This window comes from Taudactylus pleione, unplaced genomic scaffold (genome assembly GCF_031769625.1).
Source record: "Taudactylus pleione unplaced genomic scaffold, aTauple2 ptg000327l, whole genome shotgun sequence".
NCBI lineage: Eukaryota > Metazoa > Chordata > Amphibia > Anura > Myobatrachidae > Taudactylus > Taudactylus pleione.
This window is the reverse complement of record NW_028284728.1, coordinates 5,851,873-5,876,385: the sequence shown is the minus strand read 5'-3', so window position 1 is coordinate 5,876,385 and position 24,513 is coordinate 5,851,873. Positions and strand designations below refer to the sequence as shown.

Sequence of the window (24,513 nt, the reverse complement as noted above, 5' to 3'; positions counted from 1 at the left end):
CCCTGGGTGGATGTACTCTCCAGCTCTGTTCAGAGTCTGGCAGCTTCGTCTTCTGCTTTTCAGCCGATGTTACATAGTGACATGCCCCCAAAGGCGTCCAAGCGCCCCGTTACGGCTTCACTGGCTACGCAGTTAACGGACACGGACGTGTCTTCAGATGACAGAGAAGTACATGAGGACACTGACTCGGATGCCGTGGCCCAGGAGGTGGAGACTGTCCTCCATTAATCTGCCGGCATTGGTTAGGGCGGTGCGGGCCATCCTTCACATAGAGGAGGATACGGCGGCTCCTAGGTCGAAGGTAACTTCGAATGTTTTTCCCGTCTGACCAATTGACGGATCACATGGCGGGGGCCTGGCAGTTACCCAGTAAGAGATTCCAACCACAGAAACGGTTGGCATCCAACTATCCTTTTCCTGAGGCTCATTGCAGGAAATGGGAAACTCCACCGGCGGTGGATTCCCATGTCACTCGCTTAATTAAAAGCGCTACGTTGCCATTGCCGTCTATCTCTTCTCTGAAGGATCCCATGGACAGGAAAGTGGAGACTTGCTTAAAGTCTATCTATTCCCTCTCTGGGGCAGTGTCCCGTCCGTCCATGGCCATCTCTTGGGTGGCTAAAGCCATTGAGAGCTGGGCTAACGCTCTAGAGGATACCTTTCCAGACGATGCTCCGGATATCCAGAGGGCGTTAATAGGACAGATGAGAGATGCGGCTTCCTATATTGGGGAAGCATCGTTAGATGCCAGCCTGCTGACATCCAGGGTTTCGCCTGCAGCTGTGTCTGCGCATCGGTCCTTGTGGCTGCGATCCTGGAGAGCTGACGCGGACTCTAAAAAGGGCATGGAGGCTTTACCTTTTAATGGGGAGTTGCTATTTGGTCCAGAATTGGACAAAATAGTGGATACTCTGGCTAAATCTAAATCAGTCTTCCTCCCTTCGGTTTCAGCACCTGCTAAGGTGCGGAGCTCCGCTTTTCGGTCCTTTCGGGTTCAGGGCAAGGCCAAAGGTCAGTCCTTCCCAAGGCAGTTGGCGACCAAGACCCCCTCTAAGCCCAAGAAGCAGGCCTGGAGTGCCAGGCACCTTCTTCCAAGCAGGAAGATAAACCTTGTGCCTGATGAGACGGGCCTCCCTCTGGGGGACCCCATAGTGGGAGGCCGACTTCTTCAATTTGCCCAGTGCTGGCACAATACCACCATGGATGCCTGGGTTCGAGAAGTGGTCTCCCAGGGGTACGCCCTGTCTTTTCGGCACAGACCGCCCCACCAGTTTTTCTGCATGAGTCCTTTTCAGGACAAAACCAAGGCTTTGCAGTTTCAGAAAGCTATAGAGTCCTTGTTGAAAGCAAGGGTCATTGTTTCGTTCCTCAATCACAACAGGGACGGGGTACTACTCTACTCTGTTCTGGTGCAGAAATCCAATGGTTCTCATCGCCCTATCTTCAATTTGAAGTCTCTGAACAAATTCCTCAGAGTTCCCAAATTCAGGATGGAAACGTTATGTTCCATCATTCTGGCGATGGAACCTGGGGATTACATGGTCTCCCTAGATATCCAGGACGCCTACCACCATGTTCCGATAGCACCTTTGCACCAGCGGTATCTGAGGTTCGCTATCCTGCAGCATCACTATCCGTTTCAGGTGCTACCCTTTGGCCTCTCCACGGCACCAAGGGTATTCACCAAAGTGATGGCGATCATGGCCGCAGATCTTCGGAGCCAAAATGTACGGCTGCTGCCGTATCTAGACGATCTTCTTTTGCTGGCGAGCTCTCCGGAGGTACTGCTTCAACATCTCCACCTGACGATCGCTTGTCTGCAAGCGCACGGGTGGTTGATAAATTGGAGAAAGTCCTCCCTGATTCCATCACAGAGGATGGTTCATTTGGGAGCCCTGCTAGATTCTAGTCAGCAAAGGATCTTCCTGACTCCGGAAAAGGTCTCCTCCCTACAGCTGCAGATATACAGTTGCCTGAGCAGTTGCCGCCTGTCAGTCCATTCGGCAATGAGAGTTCTGGGGTCCATGGTGTCAGCATTCGACATGGTGGAATTTGCCCAGTTCCATTCACGGCCCCTGCAGGGGCTGATTCTTTCAGAATGGAACTGGTTACCTCACCGGATCTGCTCTCAGATGCTGGTGTTGTCCCCGGAGGTTCGGCAGTCTATGGCTTGGTGGCATCAGACAGCCCATCTGGTCGAGGGGCGCCCCTTTTGAATCCCGGACTGGGTTCTGCTCACAACAGATGCCAGTCTCCGGGGTTGGGGGACAGTGACAGGCTCGTTGTCACTTCAGGGACTTTGGACTGCGGAAGAAGCACTTCTCCCCATCAACATCCTGGAACTGCGGGCGGTGTACAGGGCCCTGCAGTCGTCCGGCACCGCACTTCAAGGAAGGGCGGTTCAAGTTCAGTCCGACAACGCCACCACAGTGGCGTACATCAACCACCAGGGAGGAACTCGCAGTTGGGCTGCGATGTCGGAGGTGTCTCGCATCCTTACTTGGGTGGAGTGCCACATTCCAGCAATCTCGGCGGTCTTCATCCCTGGAGTCCTCAATTGGGAGGCGGACTTCCTCAGCCGTCACGACGTGCATCCCGGGGAATGGTCGCTTCACCCAGAGGTGTTTCAGCTGCTCGTAGACAGATGGGGGCTGCCGGAGCTGGACTTGATGGCCTCCCGTCACAATCACAAGTTGCCCGTGTAGGGGTCAAGGACAAGAGACGCAAGCGCAAGTCTGGTGGACGCACTGTCGGTGAAATGGACGTTTCAACTGGCGTATCTATTTCCTCCGATATCCCTGCTGCCTCGGGTCCTGCGGAAATTCAAGCAGGACGGTGGCACGCTCTTGCTGGTGGCTCCAGTATGGCCCAGACGTTTTTGGTACTCCGATCTGAGGAGCCTCTCCATTGACGCTCCGTATCTTCTTCCTCGGCGTCGGGACCTGTTGTGTCAGGGGCCCAGCCTTTTACCCGGATCTAGGTCAGCTGTCTTTGATGGCGTGGCTCTTGAGACAGCCATCTTAAGGTCTCTGGGCTTCTCGGGTTCGGTTATTAGTACCATGCTCAGGGCACACAAGCCTGCTTCCGCACGGATTTACCACAGGGTGTGGCGCACTTTCTTTCAGGGGTGTGAGTCCAGAAACTATGATCCTCAGGTGTTCCGAGTTTCTAGGATCTTGGAATTTCTTCAATCAGGTTTGGTCCTAGGCTTACGCCTTACCTCCCTGAAGGTGCATGTGTCCGCGCTGTCCGTGTGGTTCCAGCGACGGATCGCTACACTGCCAGATGTTCACACTTTTTCCAAGGTGTTCTCCGAATCCAGCCTCCCTCCGTGCCTCCTGTGGCTCCTTGGGACATGGCGGTGGTTCTTCGGGGTCCTGCAGGGTACTCCTTTTGAGTCTCTTGAGTCGGTGGAACTCAAGTGGTTAACGTTTAAGACCGTTTTTCTCCTGGCAATTGCTTCTGCCAGAAGGGTGTCAGAGTTGGGGGCGCTTTCCTGTCGTCCCCCTTTTCTGATTTTTCACCAGGACAGAGCGGTGCTTCGCACTCGTCCTGAGTTTTTACCTAAAGTATTTTTCGAAGTTCCACATCAATGAGGAACTTGTTGTGCCAGCTTTTCAGTCACCTAATCTCTCAGCTGGTGAGACTTCCTTGGATGTCGTCCGTGCTCTTAGAATCTATGTGGGCCGGACTCCTTCTGTTAGGAAATCTGATTCATTATTTGTCCTCTTTGGGTTTCACAGGAGGGGTTGGCCTGCCAACAAACAAACGTTAGCCCTTTGGCTTTGTTCTGTTATTTGTGAGGCTTATGCACAGGAGGGTTTACCTGTTCCAGCCTCTGTTAAGGCTCATTCCACTTGATCTGTGGGTCCTTCTTGGGCTGCTAGACGTGGCGCCTCTGCTGTTGAGCTGTGTAAGGCGGCCACCTGGTCTTCCATTCAGACGTTTTTGAGGTTCTATGTGTTTGACACCTTTGCCTCTCAGGATGCATCCTTCGGGCGCCGGGTTCTCCTTTCTGAACAGGAGCGTCCCCGCCCTTAGTTGAACTGCTTTGGGACATCCCCAAGGTCAACCCTGTGGACCCCCTATGGACCCTGAAGTAGAAAACAAGAGATATGGTAAGAACTTACCTTTGTTGTCTCTGTTTCTACGAAGTCCATAGGGTCCACAGGGCACCCGCCCTGACGCACCTGGCTTCATATGAGCTGTGTGGCTGGTCATCGGTTTTCCGTCTCCCATTTTTGTGAGTATGGTTTCTTTTGTGTTCCAGTCTTCCTTCTCTCTGTTTAGTCTCCTCCTCCGGCCTTGGCTGCTTACCAACTGAGGTGCCTGTGGCTCGGGGGCGGGGTATAGAGGAGGATGGACCCAAGTGCATCCTGGGAGCAGCAAAAGCTTTAACTGCGTGGTGCCCGTGGATCCAGATCCAGCTATACCCCTCCCCCCCCCCCCAAGGTCAACCCTGTGGACCCTATGGACTTTGTAGAAACAGAGATAACAAAGGTAAGTTCTTACCATATCTCTTGTTTTATTCCCACTTCCGCTGACCATAATTTGGTTCAGTTACCCCATCCCCTGGGTTTGTTTTTCTTAGTTGTTGGAAGAGAAGGAGATTGATCTGCGTTTCTTGCCAGGACAGGTCCTCTGCAGTCACAGGCCTATTGTACCTTATGCCCTGTCCTGCCTGCATGTCACTGATTCCTAGTAACCTGCACTTTCACATTGGCTGCCTCCTCTGTTAGATGTGATATACATGACGTGCTCTTCATGGGTCTCATCCACACCTCTCCTTATATGAAGGTCCTGGCTACTCTCCTGGATATGGTCTACAGAAGTGATGAGAAGGAGAAAGCGGTTCCCTTAATATCTCGTCTCCTGTACTATGTGTTTCCTTATCTGCGAAACCACAGGTAACATATGCAGGCTCTTATAGTCACCAGTGTATTAGTATTAGGTGTATAATCAGGGCTGTATACTTTGTAAATACCAATGCACCACTAGGCAATATTAATGGTAGTTTCTGGCCAACATTAATGGGCAGAACTGTGTGCAAAAGAGGTTGTGTTACACATAACTGGCTGTATGAGATGATCGTTTTGTAACTGGGTCATGTGACATACACAGGGGTATTTATAATAGGTGCAGTGTGTGTGGGGTGCACACGGCCCCTTAGGTACAGAGGGGCCCCCGCACCGCACACCCTGCACCCATAGTATACTTACCTAGTGCCAGCTAGTGGATTCCTCCTCCTCCTCCTCCGTGGTGCCATCCTCCCAGTGACATCTTCATGAAGATAATGTCACAGTGGAGGAGGGACCTGCCTGCCGAAACATACTCCCCTGGGGACAGAAATATGTGCCCACTAAAGCATGAATACATCTTTATTTGTTATTAATTTACCTTTAAAAGATTTTTAAAATGCCCCACACATTAGTTTGTTGGTTTTCATTCATTTTAAAACACTACAGTATTCATTTCACAGAGCAGTAAGACAAGTGCTGTGTAGACCTGCTGTAGGGTGATTGGACTTTCCTGATTGATTTCTGATCTCATCTTAATATTTTTTCAGATCAGATCATTAATAAATTTAGGGGGAGATGTGTCAAGCCTTAGAGAGAGATAAAGGGCCTCTTTCAGAGGCGGTCGGAGGATGCAAGCGGTCGCTCAGAAACTGGGTGGCCACTTGCATCCTGACCGCCTGCCTCTGTTGCGGTCGTTAGGCTGTGGGTTAACACCCACAGCTCTAACGACCGCTCGGGTGATGGTCGCGATGGTCATTGACCATCGCAACCATCGGGGCTTACGACGAGACCCTAGGGTAGGGTCTCACTTGTCGTAAGCCCCGGAGAGCTTCTGGCTCTGTCTGAGCCGGAAGCTCTCCACTGACATCACTAGTGATGTCAGTGGGGCCTCCCCCAAACGGTAGGCGTTCCCATGGGAACGCCTCCGTTTGGGCTGCCACCCCCCCCGGCCCGCCTTCCAAACGGGGCGAGCTGTCAATCAACATCGATAGCTCGCCCCCTTTGGATCGAGACCCGCTACAACCGGCGCTGTCGGTCGTAGCGGGTCTCACGCATGCGCACGACGGCGATGGCGCCGTTGTGCGCATGCTCTTTGGGGGGCCATCGACCCGGTCCGAGCGCATCGGCGCTAACGACCGGGTCTGAAAGACCCCCAAAGTACCAACCAATCAGCTACTAAATGTCATTTCAAAGACTGTGATAGATATTGGTTGTTTTGGGCAAGTTCTCCACTTTTTCTGTCTCCAAAGCTTGACACATTCCCCCCCCCCCCCTCCCCGAGCCCCCACCTATGATCATATTGGATCAATTGTTACCCCCACATATCGATTCTTAAACGTTTTTAATAGAAATTGATGGAATTGAATTAATTAATTTGTAAATTGCTTGCTCAACATGACTGCAAGTTACTGTCCTCTTTTATCAATGTTTTGAGAAGGTTGCAGGACCCATTGTCTTTGTTCTTCAATAGATACAGTAGACAGGAAGTTTCTGATGCATGTGATTGAAAACCTGAATCAGAGATGAACGGAATTGCATAACCGCACTACACAAGTGCCTGTGCAATACCATCCATCTCAAATGTCAATGCAGTAAGAGGTGTGTGGTGTAGGAAACAGACCCCTCCTTGCTGCATCTGCGATCCCAGTGCTGCGTCCGTGGTTGCAGCTTGGGATTACCATCGCGACCGATGGCTGCTCCTTTGGCCAGTCGTGGCAGCTAATTACTGTAAATGTATATCGATACGATGTATATTAATGAACACTGCTCTCCATTTGTAGTGCATACAATGCCCCCAGTTTCCGTGCTGGTGCCCAGGTCCTCAGCAGTCTCAGCGGGTACGCCTACACCAAGCGAGCCTGGAAAAAGGAGGTTCTGGACTTGTACATGGACCCAGGATTTTTCCAGATGGACACGTCTTGCATTCAGTAAGAAGACGACAGATTTGCACCCTATGGGGTATATTTACCAACAGGCTCTTTGTCAAAGCTGACGATCATTGGCGGCTTTGACTGATAGTTTTAAAGCATTAATTCCCTATTGGCGTTTAGTAACTCTACCCCCATGGCTTTGTGGCCAATCAGATTTTAGCTTTTATTAGTCTGACTACAACTGAACTCTGGTTGAGTTTTCATACAGCACATTATAGGCCTCATGAGTGGTAAAACTTATTGTGTATGACAATAGTGCTCCAGCCAATCAGCTCCCAACTGTTATCTGTTTGAAAAATGACAGTTGGGAGCTGATTGGCTGGAGCACTATTATCAAACGCAACAAGTTTAACTCATTGATAATTGAGGCCCATTGTCCTAATTAAATATTTGTATATTTAAACTGACATTTAATTCATTTGTTCCTGATTTTTAGCTGGAAATCTATCATCGATCATCTTCTGACGCACGAGAAGACCATGTTTAAGGATTTGATGAGTAAGTACGCTTCTGATTATCAGTACCCGCTCGCATTAATAGTGAGTAGGGTGCGTTTCAAATTATCTTATGGCTCTAAAAATCACATATAACACATATTTATATCTTTACATACTGACATGGTGGCTGACCAACTATTGGACTTTTAAAAATGAGCATGTAATCTTCCCAGAGACAGTAACAGCAACAGCGCCATCACCTAAACCTGGGTGCGGAAAGTACTAAAACATTTCTGTCCCATTAGTGATTTTATTACATAATAGTGTCAAAAATTGTTTCATTTAATAAACTAGGCCCTATTGATATATTCAGGGGAAACTGAATATATGTTAAAATACATTTGCAAAGTCTCTTAGGACCAGAGATCAGTTTGTCTTTCATACTGTAGGTATAAGCAGGGGATATCCTGTTGCTGGCATTATGTATAGCAAACATACAGTGTACACCATTCAGAAACATCCATAATATAACTGTGCAGTGTTTAGTTAGTATAATTCTGACTTCTATCCATGATATGATAAAGTCCTGGACACCCGAGGTATTTTCCTATCATTGTATGTAGCTGATTCCTGGTGCTGTTACTGAGTTATCCCCTCACAAAGCCTAAATACAGACCTATATATTTACACTCACACTTCTTGTTCCTCTAGATATGCCAAGCAGCTCACTGAAGCTTTACCCCAGCAGCGAGCAGAAGGCGATGCTGTTGAAGCGCCAAGGATTTGCTGTGTTCAGCGGAGAACTGGACCAGTATCACCTGTACCTTCCCCTGATACAAGGTTATTTTCTAGGGGACAAATGTTGTCACCCCAAGTCTTATTCATTATAGCTCCATTTCTGTTATCTGGAAATCTAATTAAGGGAAGAGGGTAACGCCGTGATCTGACAAAGAGACTGGAACTGGCATTAAAGAGTGTATGTAGATGGTAGATGGGCGAAGGAGTTATGATATCATCCTCATTCTGAAAGAATACTATCAGGTACATGTGTCTTCTTCATACACTATTGCCGCAGTCGCGTCAAACAGCCCATCCTGGCGCGTCGGGTGTGACTGAGTCTGAACCTGTATACGAAGCGCTACAATGCAAAAGTTCATCCCAGACGCCCGGAGCCAAGTTACAATTTGTGCCCCCCTGTCACAGCCACTGACACTGTAATGTAGCAATTCGCATGCAGATAGGCTATAGATAGACGAAGGCAGCAGCTGATGGTCTGACATGGAGCTCTCCACTAGTGTATGGTGGCTTCTCAGGTGCCGGGATGGGGTGCCATGTATTGGGCGGCTGTGACGGTACACTCCGGGTACATAGTTATAGCCCTAAGTGGGGTGAATATGTTGTGGACAATGGAGGAGGTGCCCCTTCAGTGCTGGAGCCCGGCGGCAGGCGCCTCCATGGTCTCCCATAGTTCTGGCCCTGATGCAGCGGCTGCGGCTTTATTCCACGCCATGTTCCGTTGTACAGATTCAGACCCAGTCACACACAGATATGCAAGTGCCACAAATCAAATTAGGCGGTTTTGTCGTGTTGTGAGTAAAACGCACGTTAGAGCGAAAAATATGCTACACCGCTCGGCACAGCTCACCTGCGCTAAATGTATGAGGGAACATCTGTAGTAGTCATTACTTCTTAAATGAGAGTGAGAGTTTAATTATATATTTACAAATGTGAGTTTACTATAACACAAATAATAATGAATCACCCTCCACCTTTTCCGTCAAAACAATAATTCGGACATTTTTTGCGTCGCAGATGATTTTCCTGTCCTCTTCTTTCCCCGCAGCCTTTGCCAAGTCTTTTCTTACAGACAGCGTTATGGGTTCCAGGTGTTGCAGGATGTCTTCTATGTGCACTTTTCTACTTCTGTTACTGTATTTCGGCTGCAAAGTCCTCCACTGTGGCAGTAACCGTGTCCATTAATGAGGTCTGTCCTTAGGCAACAGCTGATATTTCCATTCAGCAGCATTTTCAGACCTCAAAGCCTCCATTTTGGTCGCACCTGAGGCCGGAGCCTCAGTTTGATCAGCAGCCCTGGAACAGTGATTAGTGCGTCAGCAGCCACCCAGCTTGGCCATAGCTCCTGTTCCCATGCCTCTGTCATAGTTATGTGGGATATATATTCTCCAGAAGTATACTGCACCAACCAATCTGGAGGGTTTATAGTAATATAGCACTCAAACACCGATATGATGTATTAGTATAATACAGGAGCTCAGCGCCAATGCATTTTCACTCTCACAGTTTGGACACCACAGGGTCTATTTACTAAGCAATGTTTGGAGACAGAGTGAAAAGTTATAAGGTACCAGCCAATCAGCTCCCAACTCCTTTTTCAAACACAGCCTGTGAGATGACAGTTGGGTGCTGATTGGCTGGTACCTTATCACTTTCTTATCACTTTTCACTCCTAACACTGCTTAGTAAATAGACCCCATAGAGCAGTACATTATACATTTGGGTTTGTGCATCAGATTGAAGAGACAGTATGAATAGGAAAAATATATTGTTGCATGTATGTGTGTGACAAAGACAGACTACAGTTTTAATTTTAATCTTGAGCCTCACCAAGCCAATGTTCTGTACATGAAATAATCTGCCGATTGCAGACCATCACCATATGTGCCGCTTTCGCTGGGAATGATGGCTAACGTCCTGTTACTTGTTATTAGTTGACTATCTGTATCTCTATTTTGCTAGCATAGTAAAAGGGTTACAGATGTGTTCTCATTCACCTAACGTCTTTGCACCATATGGCACACAATATCCGGTGTGACTGACATTCTCTGAGACGGGTACCATACCAACCGTTTCTTTAAAATTTGCGCCTTAGTCACATCACAGAAATTGGTATTACACGCGTACAAAGTCACAGATAAAGCACAATGTAACTTGGCGGGAGAAAAAAAAAATGCGGACGCCCGTATCGGAACCCTTTACGCACAGATTCATACTCGGTCGTACACAGATGTACCAATGTCAGTGTACGCTAGCAATGTTATTTTGTCACTTTCGTTTGTTTTATTTCTGCATTTTGAATCAAAAAGATGCTCGGTGCGGCCGAGTTGCTTGGGGCAGAGTACGCCGAGTGAGGGGCTGTTTGGCACAACAAAAGCGACAGTGTATCAGGACATATATCGGGACACATCTGTATGCTATATTAACCCTTGCAGTATTGCACCCAAAAAATCCTAAGAATATTTTCATCTGTTGCTGATTGATACAGACCGTAGTAGATACAAGAACCCTGGTTATTGTATAACTGTATCTCTCTGTTCTGCATTCAGAGCGCCTGACGGAAAACATCCGCGTTGGACAGACACCCATCATGGCGGCACAAATGTTCCTGTTTTTCCGAGTCTTGTTACTGAGGATATCTCCACAGCATCTTACCTCACTATGGCCAATTATGGTGACTGAGCTGGTGAGAATAGATCATATCCTGTACCCACTGTGTCTTACCTCGCTATGGCCAATTATGGTGACTGAGCTGGTGAGAATAGAACATACCCAGTACCCACTGTCTTACCTCACTATGGCCAATTATGGTGACTGAGCTGGTGAGATAGAACCCTACCCTGTACCCACTGTCTTACCTCACTATGGCCAATTATGGTGACTGAACTGGTGGGAATAGAACATACCCAATACCCTCTGTCTTACCTCACTATGGCAAATTATGGTGACTGAGCTGGTGAGAATAGAACATACCCTGTACCCACTGTGTCTTACCTCACTATGGCCAATTATGGTGACTGAGCTGGTGAGATAGAACCCTACCCTGTACCCACTGTGTCTTACCTCACTATGGCCAATTATGGTGACTGAGCTGGTGAGATAGAACCCTACCCTGTACCCACTGTGTCTTACCTCACTATGGCCAATTCTGGTGACTGAGCTGGTGAGATAGAACCCTACCCTGTATCCTGTCTTACCTCACTATGGCCAATTATGGTGACTGAGCTGGTGAGAATAGAACTATACCCTGTACCCACTGTCTTACCTCACTATGGCCAATTATGGTGACTGAGCTGGTGAGAATAGAACATACCCTGTACCCACTGCATCTATGGCCATTTATGGTGACTGAGCTGGTGAGAATAGAACTATACCCTGTACCCGTTGCATTTTACTGACATGACTACATATGACTTTTATAAAGCACCAGCATATTACATAGTGCTGTAAGACTTACACTGACATTGCATACTAGTGCATGTAGATAGAGATGTGAACAGAGCCCTAGGTATTTTATTACAGAGACTCCAGGTTAAATAATTCCCTGTACTTGGTTGTGCCTATCACAGGGAATATCTATGCCGGACAGACTTAGGGAGTTGTTTCTGTTACCTCTTTGCCTGCTCTCTGTCATATTTCCCTGCTTACCAGACCTGGTCATATACAAAACACATATTGGGGAATAGGTAACAGGTTCTGATTGCTGGAACCTCAGATTGCCTTAAAACAAACTGCTTAGCAGCTCTAACACCAAAATAATCACGTTGGTTCCAACAAATTAGAACCTGTTACATATACTGAATTGTTCCACCCAGCAGCAGCTACACACTTGTCTGAAAACGACTACACACATACTGTATATCAGTGCAATCATCAGCCGACTAGGTTTTACATCTGCAGTAAGAATGTCTGTTTTGTAATCAGAATGAGGACCAGCATATGTTGGCCATCAGGAACACCGGATATGGAGCAGCATGTTCAGTACTGGAGCACTCTCATCTCTAGAATTACCTTCAGAAACTAGAATCCGTTCAAACTAGAGCTTTTAAAACTCTCTGCAATTGACTACATATTAGGAAATAAGGGATAACGTCACCCAAAATGCAAAATATAGTTCATACACACATGGAGTGTTAGGGGAGAATGCTACTTTCCTGCCACCCAGCCTTTCCGACATTTTGACAGCTCTTGCCCACTCTGTGCCATGCACCAGGGTGGCGTCTATCACACACTGCCTAGTTGCATATGCTCCCCCTGTACTCAAATGGGAAATTCACAGAAAAGGGGCAACACTGCTGCTTGTTTCAGCAGGTTGCATCGCCCCATATCCATAGGGGATCTGCCAAATCAGGGGCAACACTGGAACCCAGTTGAGCAGCATTCTGCTTATTGAATTCTACCCGAAATTACCTTTTCAGTTTGGACTGGAATATTCCTTTGCAGAGTCCAGCTTAGAGGTAGAAGGTGCTGGGTGAGAAATAATCTATATTCTAATTTAGTAAAGTTATAAGCAGAGTTCTGGAAGTCGTCACACAGAATGGAATTTCTGCAACGAGAACAAAAAGTCTAATATTGGAGGGAGAATAACTAAAAGATAACGCAAGGAAGCGTTTCTCTATAGTAGTGTTCATTCTAGCACCTTGCACCTGTCACAACCCGTTGAGTTCCTCTTTCCTGCCTGGGGAGTCGCTCTCTGCTCTGGTGCTTCTAGCACACTCTGCTCTGTATCTCAGCAGTTTTTTTGCATCAGCTGAGTGTGCTAGAAGCACTAGAGCAGAGAGCGACACCCCAGGCAGGAAAGAGGAACTGCACGGCTTGTGACAGGTGCATGGTGCTAGAATGAACACTATACAGAAAGCTTGAGAGATGGTAGAACAGAGGCGTCGGGGTGTCATACAGTTAATGAATTTAGAAGTGTGTGGGTCTGAAATATGCTGCTGCTTTTGTTAGAATATCATAAAATGGACAGAATTCAGAAAGTAGGGACTGCAATGGGCAAACTAATTGGTCCCTTAATGTCACCAAAATCTGTTTTGTTTGCCATCTCTGGCCGCTGTTGATGTTATCAGCCAATCAATGTGCCACATGCAGTGATTGTACCCTGCCAGGCTACATGGGATGTCTAAGCTGGTCTTTCCTTTTCAGATACATGCATTTGTTCAGCTCCAAGATGATTTGATGGAAGAAGAGACAACACCGAAGTAAGACCTGATTCATTCTACCGTATTTGTTTGAGCAGGATTTGAGCTTACTGATCCGTCCTGTTGGACGCAATCGGCAGTTACCTTCCATAGTTATAGTGGGTCTCACATTGTAGCTGCTGTGTATTCCCGAATGACATTGCACCCTTACCTAACGTAAATGACATTGTGTAATACATACTAGATTGGCCCCATAAAGTGAGAGAATCTACCGTCACTGCACTGATGATACTTTTGCTTTGCACTTAGGATGTTCCTTACGTGTTTATCCACCCAAATCACTTTTGTTGCAGGAACAGTAAAACAAACAAGCAGAAAGTTGCAGCGACGGAGGGCAATGGTCCTGTCTATGCCGACATCCCGCAGAGCTGCCTGGACCTGTATCTATCTGCCTGCAAGTTCCTAGACACGACGCTTTCCTTTCCCCCGGACAAGATGCCTCTGTTTCAAATGTAAATATGTGTATTAGATTGCTGTAGACTCTGAGGCCCATCACATCGCATACCTGCCGATCGTATTGTGGTGAAGCAGCTCCTGTAGTTACATTATATAGCTGCCATAGTAATACCTTGTAAGAGTACTGATGACAGCTGTGGAGCTTCTTCTATAAAACCATGTTATAAATATTTGCAGCTATTTATAGACCTATGAAGTTTTTTCCTCGCTGTATTACAGGTACAGGTGGGCATTTGTTCCTGAAGTGGACACGGAATCCTACATTGTCCAGGCAGAAGTGGTGGAAAATCACCAAGAATGTAAACCTCATGTTGTTCGCATTGTGGAGCTCATGAAGTTGAGGTTTGGGGTAAGTTTACCTGGGAGATCCATGGTAGCAGATAATACAAGAATATCCTCATGTGCACATTTGGGGAAGGGGGCTTCCAGGGCCGGTGCTAGGCTCTTCTGCTGCTCCATTAAACTCCCGGAAATGCTCCAATGCTCTGCATAGTGGGGAACTTGGATTATGGAATGGTGCCCACATCTGGGAAAAGAAATTCAGCTCAAGTGGACTGGTGCTACTGTCACATAAATAGGCTTACTGTGATAGCTTGCCCTGCTTATCTGATGTGTTATTACATACACTGCACTGTGTGTGGCTGGTTCTACTGCTGCATATAACGGGTTACTGTGATCACTGGCCCTGTATATGTCTGATATATTACATACACTGCACTATGTATGGCTGGTCCTACTGCCGCATATAACGGGTTACTGTGATCACTGGCCCTGTATATGTCTGATGTATTACATACACTGCACTATGTATGCCTGGTCCTACTGCCACATATAACAGGTTACTGTGATCACTGGTCCCGTATATGTCTGATGTATTACATACACTGCACTATGTATGGCTGGTCCTACTGCCTCATATAACGGGTTACTGTGATCACTGGCCCTGTATATGTCTGATGTATTACATACACTGCACTATGTATGCCTGGTCCTACTGCCACATATAACAGGTTACTGTGATCACTGGTCCCGTATATGTCTGATGTATTACATACACTGCACTATGTATGGCTGGTCCTACTGCCTCATATAACGGGTTACTGTGATCACTGGCCCTGTATATGTCTGATGTATTACATACACTGCACTATGTATGCCTGGTCCTACTGCCACATATAACAGGTTACTGTGATCACTGGTCCCGTATATGTCTGATGTATTACATACACTGCACTATGTATGGCTGGTCCTACTGCCTCATATAACGGGTTACTGTGATCACTGGCCCTGTATATGTCTGATGTATTACATACACTGCACTATGTATGCCTGGTCCTACTGCCACATATAACAGGTTACTGTGATCACTGGTCCCGTATATGTCTGATGTATTACATACACTGCACTATGTATGGCTGGTCCTACTGCCTCATATAACGGGTTACTGTGATCACTGGCCCTGTATATGTCTGATGTATTACATACACTGCACTATGTATGCCTGGTCCTACTGCCACATATAACAGGTTACTGTGATCACTGGTCCCGTATATGTCTGATGTATTACATACACTGCACTATGTATGGCTGGTCCTACTGCCTCATATAACGGGTTACTGTGATCACTGGCCCTGTATATGTCTGATGTATTACATACACTGCACTATGTATGGCTGGTCCTACTGCCACATATAACAGGTTACTGTGATCACTGGTCCTGTATATGTCTGATGTATTACATACACTGTACTATGTATGGCTGGTCCTACTGCCTCATATAACGGGTTACTGTGATCACTGGCCCTGTATATGTCTGATGTATTACATACACTGCACTATGTATGGCTGGTCCTACTGCCACATATAACAGGTTACTGTGATCACTGGCCCCGTGTGTATATATATCTGATGTATTACATACACTGCACTATGTATGCCTGGTCCTACTGCCACATATAACAGGTTACTGTGATCACTGGTCCCGTATATGTCTGATGTATTACATACACTGCACTATGTATGGCTGGTCCTACTGCCTCATATAACGGGTTACTGTGATCACTGGCCCTGTATATGTCTGATGTATTACATACACTGCACTATGTATGCCTGGTCCTACTGCCACATATAACAGGTTACTGTGATCACTGGTCCCGTATATGTCTGATGTATTACATACACTGCACTATGTATGGCTGGTCCTACTGCCTCATATAACGGGTTACTGTGATCACTGGCCCTGTATATGTCTGATGTATTACATACACTGCACTATGTATGGCTGGTCCTACTGCCACATATAACAGGTTACTGTGATCACTGGTCCTGTATATGTCTGATGTATTACATACACTGTACTATGTATAGCTGGTCCTACTGCAGCATATAGCGGGTTACTGTGATCACTGGCCCTGTATATGTCTGATGTATTACATACACTGCACTATGTATGGCTGGTCCTACTGCCTCATATAACGGGTTACTGTGATCACTGGCCCTGTATATGTCTGATGTATTACATACACTGCACTATGTATGGCTGGTCCTACTGCTGCATATAACAGGTTACTGTGATCACTGGCCCCGTGTATATATATCTGATGTATTACATACACTGCACTATGTATGGCTGGTCCTACTGCCACATATAACAGGTTACTGTGATCACTGGTCCCGTGTGTATATATATCTGATGTATTACATACACTGCACTATGTATGCCTGGTCCTACTGCCACATATAACAGGTTACTGTGATCACTGGTCCCGTATATGTCTGATGTATTACATACACTGCACTATGTATGGCTGGTCCTACTGCCTCATATAACGGGTTACTGTGATCACTGGCCCTGTATATGTCTGATGTATTACATACACTGCACTATGTATGGCTGGTCCTACTGCCACATATAACAGGTTACTGTGATCACTGGTCCTGTATATGTCTGATGTATTACATACACTGTACTATGTATAGCTGGTCCTACTGCAGCATATAGCGGGTTACTGTGATCACTGGCCCTGTATATGTCTGATGTATTACATACACTGCACTATGTATGGCTGGTCCTACTGCCTCATATAACGGGTTACTGTGATCACTGGCCCTGTATATGTCTGATGTATTACATACACTGCACTATGTATGGCTGGTCCTACTGCTGCATATAACAGGTTACTGTGATCACTGGCCCCGTGTATATATATCTGATGTATTACATACACTGCACTATGTATGGCTGGTCCTACTGCCACATATAACAGGTTACTGTGATCACTGGTCCTGTATATGTCTGATGTATTACATACACTGCACTATGTATGGCTGGTCCTACTGCCACATATAACAGGTTACTGTGATCACTGGCCCCGTGTGTATATATATCTGATGTATTACATACACTGCACTATGTATGCCTGGTCCTACTGCCACATATAACAGGTTACTGTGATCACTGGTCCCGTATATGTCTGATGTATTACATACACTGCACTATGTATGGCTGGTCCTACTGCCTCATATAACGGGTTACTGTGATCACTGGCCCTGTATATGTCTGATGTATTACATACACTATGTATGGCTGGTCCTACTGCCTCATATAACAGGTTACTGTGATCACTGGCCCTGTATATGTCTGATGTATTACATACACTGCACTATGTATGGCTGGTCCTACTGCCTCATATAACGGGTTACTGTGATCACTGGCCCTGTATATGTCTGATGTATTACATACACTGCACTATGTATGGCTGGTCCTACTGCCACATATAACAGGTTACTGTGATCACTGGTCCTGTATATGTCTGATGTATTACATACACTGTACTATGTATAGCTGGTCCTACTGCAGCATATAGCGGGTTACTGTGATCACTGGCCCTGTATATGTCTGATGTATTACATACACTGCACTATGTATGGCTGGTCCTACTGCCTCATATAACGGGTTACTGTGATCACTGGCCCTGTATATGTCTGATGTATTACATACACTGCACTATGTATGGCTGGTCCTACTGCTGCATATAACAGGTTACTGTGATCACTGGCCCCGTGTATATATATCTGATGTATTACATACACTGCACTATGTATGGCTGGTCCTACTGCCACATATAACAGGTTACTGTGATCACTGGTCCTGTATATGTCTGATGTATTACATACACTGTACTATGTATGGCTGGTCCTACTGCCTCATATAACAGGTTACTGTGATCACTGGTCCTGTATATGTCTGATGTATTACATACACTGCACTATGTATGGCTGGTCCTACTGCCACATATAACAGGTTACTGTGATCACTGGCCCCGTGTGTATATATATCTGATGTATTACATACACTGCACTATGTATGCCTGGTCCTACTGCCACATATAACAGGTTACTGTGATCACTGGTCCCGTATATGTCTGATGTATTACATACACTATGTATGGCTGGTCCTACTGCCTCATATAACAGGTTACTGTGATCACTGGCCCTGTATATGTCTGATGTATTACATACACTGCACTATGTATGGCTGGTCCTACTGCCTCATATAACGGGTTACTGTGATCACTGGCCCTGTATATGTCTGATGTATTACATACACTGCACTATGTATGGCTGGTCCTACTGCCACATATAACAGGTTACTGTGATCACTGGTCCTGTATATGTCTGATGTATTACATACACTGTACTATGTATAGCTGGTCCTACTGCAGCATATAGCGGGTTACTGTGATCACTGGCCCTGTATATGTCTGATGTATTACATACACTGCACTATGTATGGCTGGTCCTACTGCCTCATATAACGGGTTACTGTGATCACTGGCCCTGTATATGTCTGATGTATTACATACACTGCACTATGTATGGCTGGTCCTACTGCTGCATATAACAGGTTACTGTGATCACTGGCCCCGTGTATATATATCTGATGTATTACATACACTGCACTATGTATGGCTGGTCCTACTGCCACATATAACAGGTTACTGTGATCACTGGTCCTGTATATGTCTGATGTATTACATACACTGTACTATGTATGGCTGGTCCTACTGCCTCATATAACAGGTTACTGTGATCACTGGTCCTGTATATGTCTGATGTATTACATACACTGCACTATGTATGGCTGGTCCTACTGCCACATATAACAGGTTACTGTGATCACTGGCCCCGTGTGTATATATATCTGATGTATTACATACACTGCACTATGTATGCCTGGTCCTACTGCCACATATAACAGGTTACTGTGATCACTGGTCCCGTATATGTCTGATGTATTACATACACTATGTATGGCTGGTCCTACTGCCTCATATAACAGGTTACTGTGATCACTGGCCCTGTATATGTCTGATGTATTACATACACTGCACTATGTATGGCTGGTCCTACTGCCTCATATAACGGGTTACTGTGATCACTGGCCCTGTATATGTCTGATGTATTACATACACTGCACTATGTATGGCTGGTCCTACTGCCACATATAACAGGTTACTGTGATCACTGGTCCTGTATATGTCTGATGTATTACATACACTGTACTATGTATAGCTGGTCCTACTGCAGCATATAGCGGGTTACTGTGATCACTGGCCCTGTATATGTCTGATGTATTACATACACTGCACTATGTATGGCTGGTCCTACTGCCTCATATAACGGGTTACTGTGATCACTGGCCCTGTATATGTCTGATGTATTACATACACTGCACTATGTATGGCTGGTCCTACTGCTGCATATAACAGGTTACTGTGATCACTGGCCCCGTGTATATATGTCTGATGTATTACATACACTGCACTATGTATGGCTGGTCCTACTGCCGCATATAACGTGTTACTGTGATCACTGGCCCTGTATATGTCTGATGTATTACATACACTGTACTATGTATGGCTGGTCCTACTGCAGCATATAACGGGTTACTGTGATCACTGGTCCTGTATATGTCTGATGTATTACATACACTGCACTATGTATGCCTGGTCCTACTGCCACATATAACAGGTTACTGTGATCACTGGCCCTGTATATGTCTGATGTATTACATACACTGCACTATGTATGGCTGGTCCTACTGCCTCATATAACGGGTTACTGTGATCACTGGCCCTGTATATGTCTGATTTATTACATACACTGCACTATGTATGGCTGGTCCTACTGCCACATATAACATGTTACTGTGATCACTGGTCCTGTATGTGTCTGATGTATTACATACACTGCACTATGTATGGCTGGTCCTACTGCCACATATAACATGTTACTATGATCACTGGCCCTGTATATGTCTGATGTATTATATACACTGCACTATGTATGGCTGGTCCTACTGCCTCATATAACAGGTTACTGTGATCACTGGTCCTGTATATGTCTGATGTATTTCATACACTGCATTATGTATGGCTGGTCCTACTGCCGCATATAACAGGTTACTGTGATCACTGGCCCTGTATATGTCTGATGTATTACATACACTGCACTATGTATGGCTGGTCCTACTGCCTCATATAACGGGTTACTGTGATCACTGGCCCTGTATATGTCTGATGTATTACATACACTGCACTATGTATGGCTGGTCCTACTGCCGCATATAACATGTTACTGTGATCACTGGTCCTGTATGTGTCTGATGTATTACATACACTGCACTATGTATGGCTGGTTCTACTGCCGCATATAACATGTTACTGTGATCACTGGCCCTGTATATGTCTGATATATTACATACACTGCACTATGTATGGCTGGTCCTACTGCCTCATATAACGGGTTACTGTGATCACTGGCCCCGTGTATATATATCTGATGTATTACATACACTGCACTATGTATGGCTGGTCCTACTGCCTCATATAACAGGTTACTGTGATCACTGGTCCTGTATATGTCTGATGTATTACATACACTATACTATGTATGGCTGGTCCTACCTCTGCATATAACAGGTTACTGTGATCACTGGTCCTGTATATGTCTGATGTATTACATACACTGCACTATGTATGGCTGGTCCTACTGCCTCATATAACGGGTTACTGTGATCACTTGCCCTGTATATGTCTGATGTATTATATACACTGCACTATGTATGGCTGGTCCTACTGCCGCATATAACAGGTTACTGTGATCACTGGCCCTGTATATGTCTGATGTATTATATACACTGCACTATGTATGGCTGGTCCTACTGCCACATATAACGTGTTACTGTGATCACTGGTCCTTCACTATGTATGAGGCAGACTATAGCTTGTTACTTGGTAATAATGTTATGTATCTGCCTGGACAATGTAGAAAATCACTGATCTTAGATGCCTGGGACAGGATGTGGTATGACCTGGTACTGAGGCCAGCAAGACCTATGCAGCAAGAGAGGTAGGGATGGACACTTAGGGGGTATATTTACTAAAGTGCGGGTTAATAGAAGTTGAGTTGTTGCCCATAGCAACCAATCAGATTATACTTCTTTATCTAGCACTTTCTAGAAGATAATAGCTAGAAAAAAAAAACCCTGCACTTTAGTAAATATACCCCTTACAACCTAGACTATTACCCCACCCCCACCCCCATTAATGCACCCATGGTGGGCTTATAGATTGATTTGAGCAGCTTCTATTCTGTGTATTAGTTTCTGTGAGGCAAGTATGGGATCAGTGTCTTGGGGATATCCTGATCCTTGTAGTGCCATTTTGGAGGATCTTGGGGTCTTTCTAGGTAAGTTAGCTCTCAGTTTAGAAATCCATAAATATATGACCCAATCATGGTTCTATTATCATGTAGCATAGGGACCACCAGAGCAGAGACTCCTTGCCGTGGCTGGTTGCTTACAATATGTTGGCAAATGTATGCAACGGAGATCTCTGCATTATCATGTAGGATGTAAATCGCTTTTGCTGGTCTATTTGCTGTATACTGAGTGAATCTGTTTGTTTGTTTTTACAGTCTATTTAGCATCTGAGATCTGCCAATGAGGACACAACGTTCCAAAGGGAGATGCTCTGGTTCTAATGCTATAGACTGTTATTTTAGATCTGAATAGGATCCCTTTTTGTATATGCTATTAGAATAATTGGGTTTTATTGTACCATTAGTTGGAGGGGTTATCCACCTGAAGGCAAGTACTGTATATCATCCAATTACTTTTGTTGCCGTTAGATACATAACTTGTCCATGGATACAACTGTATCCAAGGATTAGATGTCTGGAGGTGGATTTGCCTTATTAGATGCAGGTAACATTATATTGAGAAAGTTCATGGGGCATTAGAATGTTTGCCTACACCTGTGCTACGGCCTCTACTGACCACTATCTTTATTTTCAGGACAATGTGACGGAAGACTGCGGTTTGAAGAGGAATGAGTTCCCTCTCCTCAATCTCCGTTCCATATCCAGGATCACACAACTGATGCCGTTTTTCAGGACTCTCAGCTTTGTGTTTAAAGTGAAGGGAAGAGTATCGGGCGCCACTCACTGCGTGGACTTCTCGGTGGAATACCCGGTAGAGGACACTACAAGGGTTCTGAGAGAACTTGAAGAAAACGTGGAATGTGACTTCTTAGAGAGCCTGGGAAATTAATCCGATGAGAATGATGCTCTGAGTGGGGATCGCTGGACTCGCCGTGGAATATAACCACCTCCTACTTTATATCAAAGCAAAAACGCCATTAATAAACTGCAGACATTCTCCTAATGCAACAAGCCAGTGAAAAAGATACGTCACATTAGATATCTGCAAATATGTATCTATAATACATTTATAGGTGAACGTGTCATACAACGACTAGTTTGATTGCTAAAATGCTGAGGACCCCCCCTCATAGATTATTAGATAGATTTGAAAACAAGTAATGCAATCTGTAATCCATGGCAACCAAACAGTTTTTTACATGGAGAGTGCTGTATATATGTTGTAATAACGTGGAAATAGAGGCTGCGGAAAACACTGAGCTGTGTGACAGCAACAGGCGGCCGAATGAAGAGGACGGGGTCTGCAACTGAAGCGTCTCCTCTTCCTGGGTCCCCCCCCCTGTGCACTAAGGATTAAGTAGGAAACATTCCAAGTTTACAGGGGCAAAGGGGGGAAAATCATTACAAAATAAGACCCAAAGAGATTTTTGATTTTGTTTTAACCTCTATATGAAGGTGATCTATGTATATTTATTGACGGAAGAGATTGGGAAGATTGTAATTAGCTGCTAGTAATAAATAGTGCAGTAATAATTGTATTTATACAGCTGTGATGGTGCACAGGTAGCAGCAGTTTATTTGATCATTTGCCCTGAGCACAGAGGTGAGAGAATTAAATGTTATAGTGGAGGTGGGCAACCTGCGGCTATCCCACAGCTGGAGAACTGCAAGTCCCATCGAGCCCTGTAAGCCTGGCACCTTATGCTGTGTTTTGTTGACCTACAGCAGCCAGCGAGACGCAGTTTGCCCTTCAATAAAACGTAATGTTGCACAATAGGATCTATTCCACGGACTGTGGCCTTGCCGTGAAGCATACAATTTTTTTACGTTTGTTTAGTAAGTAGCCCTTTTTCTTGCAGGGTAATCTTAGTATTTCTGCTTTAGAATAATTTGTAGATTCTTTTATCAAGTCTTAACTAGAATAGTGAAACGCGTCGCTTATTCTGACAACAGTCTGCAGAGCTGTTTTGCTGGATACAATATAGTTCTCCCTTGATATAAGATGATGCCATTTGCAAAGGTTATGATGATGGTAATTTACTATTTTTATATATTAATTAGCAAATCCAGGACTCCTGCATGGATGATATTTTATCGATCAGTATTGAACTCACATTCGTATATAATGATATATAGAATTATGCAGAACGAAGTCTATTCCAACACAATGATTCATGTGCACATGTTCTACAGACCATTAAATGAGATTAAATTCTATTACGTTCTTGTGCTTGCCTAGTATGTCTATAGCCTGATGGGGCCTTCCCGGGACTTTGCAGCAGATGGATATGCAATGTGGGGTAATATAATAGACTGCGCTGTAGCTGAGTGAGGACGTATCACGTACTCTCTCACTGTACAGATCACTTTTGTTTTGACGAGATCTCTAAATACCGAACACCTGATTTTCATACTGTGAAGCTGCATTCTTTCTCTTTTGTGAATGTGAACCTACTGTATTTTAATATGAATGTAATCTCACAATTGGGTCATTTTATTTTTATCTTGCTGGTTGTAGGGTTTGTAGAAATGGGACCCCAAAAACCAAGAACTTGTAAATCTTTAGATAAAGCTGCAAATATCCTGAATATCGGATATCAGTTTACAAAGTATTAATGTCAGGTATTTCCGAAATGTGGGATATAATGAATGTTGATTATAAAATAATAAATTCTTTATTTGTATCTCCATAGCTCTATGTAATTTAGTGCATACAGTTTTACTGGCCGCTTTCTACACAGAGGGGTGGATCTACTAAGCTTTGTAGAGTGATAAAGTGGAGAGAGATAAAGTACCAACCAATCAACGGCGGCACACACTCTGTTTATTGTTTATACCTACCGAGCTCATGATTGACTGTTTAGACTACTCTGCCTGCTATTTGCCCTGACCTTGAATGGTTATTCTCGTCTGTCGCCTGCCATGACCCTTGTATGTTTATTATTTGCTG

The 24,513-nt window shown here is 45.2% G+C and overlaps 1 protein-coding gene across 2 annotated transcripts in view; it reads left to right on the top strand.

Annotated features, from left to right (window-relative positions):
• The window catches only part of DOP1B (DOP1 leucine zipper like protein B), a 176,758-nt gene extending 152,507 nt beyond the window's left edge, over window positions 1-24,251 (top strand). For both annotated transcript variants that reach the window (XM_088443167.1, XM_088443166.1), the window contains exons 29-37: window positions 4,798-4,907; window positions 6,800-6,946; window positions 7,386-7,447; window positions 8,098-8,226; window positions 10,731-10,867; window positions 13,327-13,382; window positions 13,676-13,834; window positions 14,058-14,187; window positions 22,198-24,251. In XM_088443167.1, coding sequence (XP_088299293.1) covers window positions 4,798-4,907; window positions 6,800-6,946; window positions 7,386-7,447; window positions 8,098-8,226; window positions 10,731-10,867; window positions 13,327-13,382; window positions 13,676-13,834; window positions 14,058-14,187; window positions 22,198-22,452 — 1,185 coding nt within the window. In that variant the 3' untranslated portion in view covers window positions 22,453-24,251. The remainder of the gene's footprint in view (window positions 1-4,797; window positions 4,908-6,799; window positions 6,947-7,385; window positions 7,448-8,097; window positions 8,227-10,730; window positions 10,868-13,326; window positions 13,383-13,675; window positions 13,835-14,057; window positions 14,188-22,197) is intronic.
• Window positions 24,252-24,513: the final 262 nt, after the last annotated feature.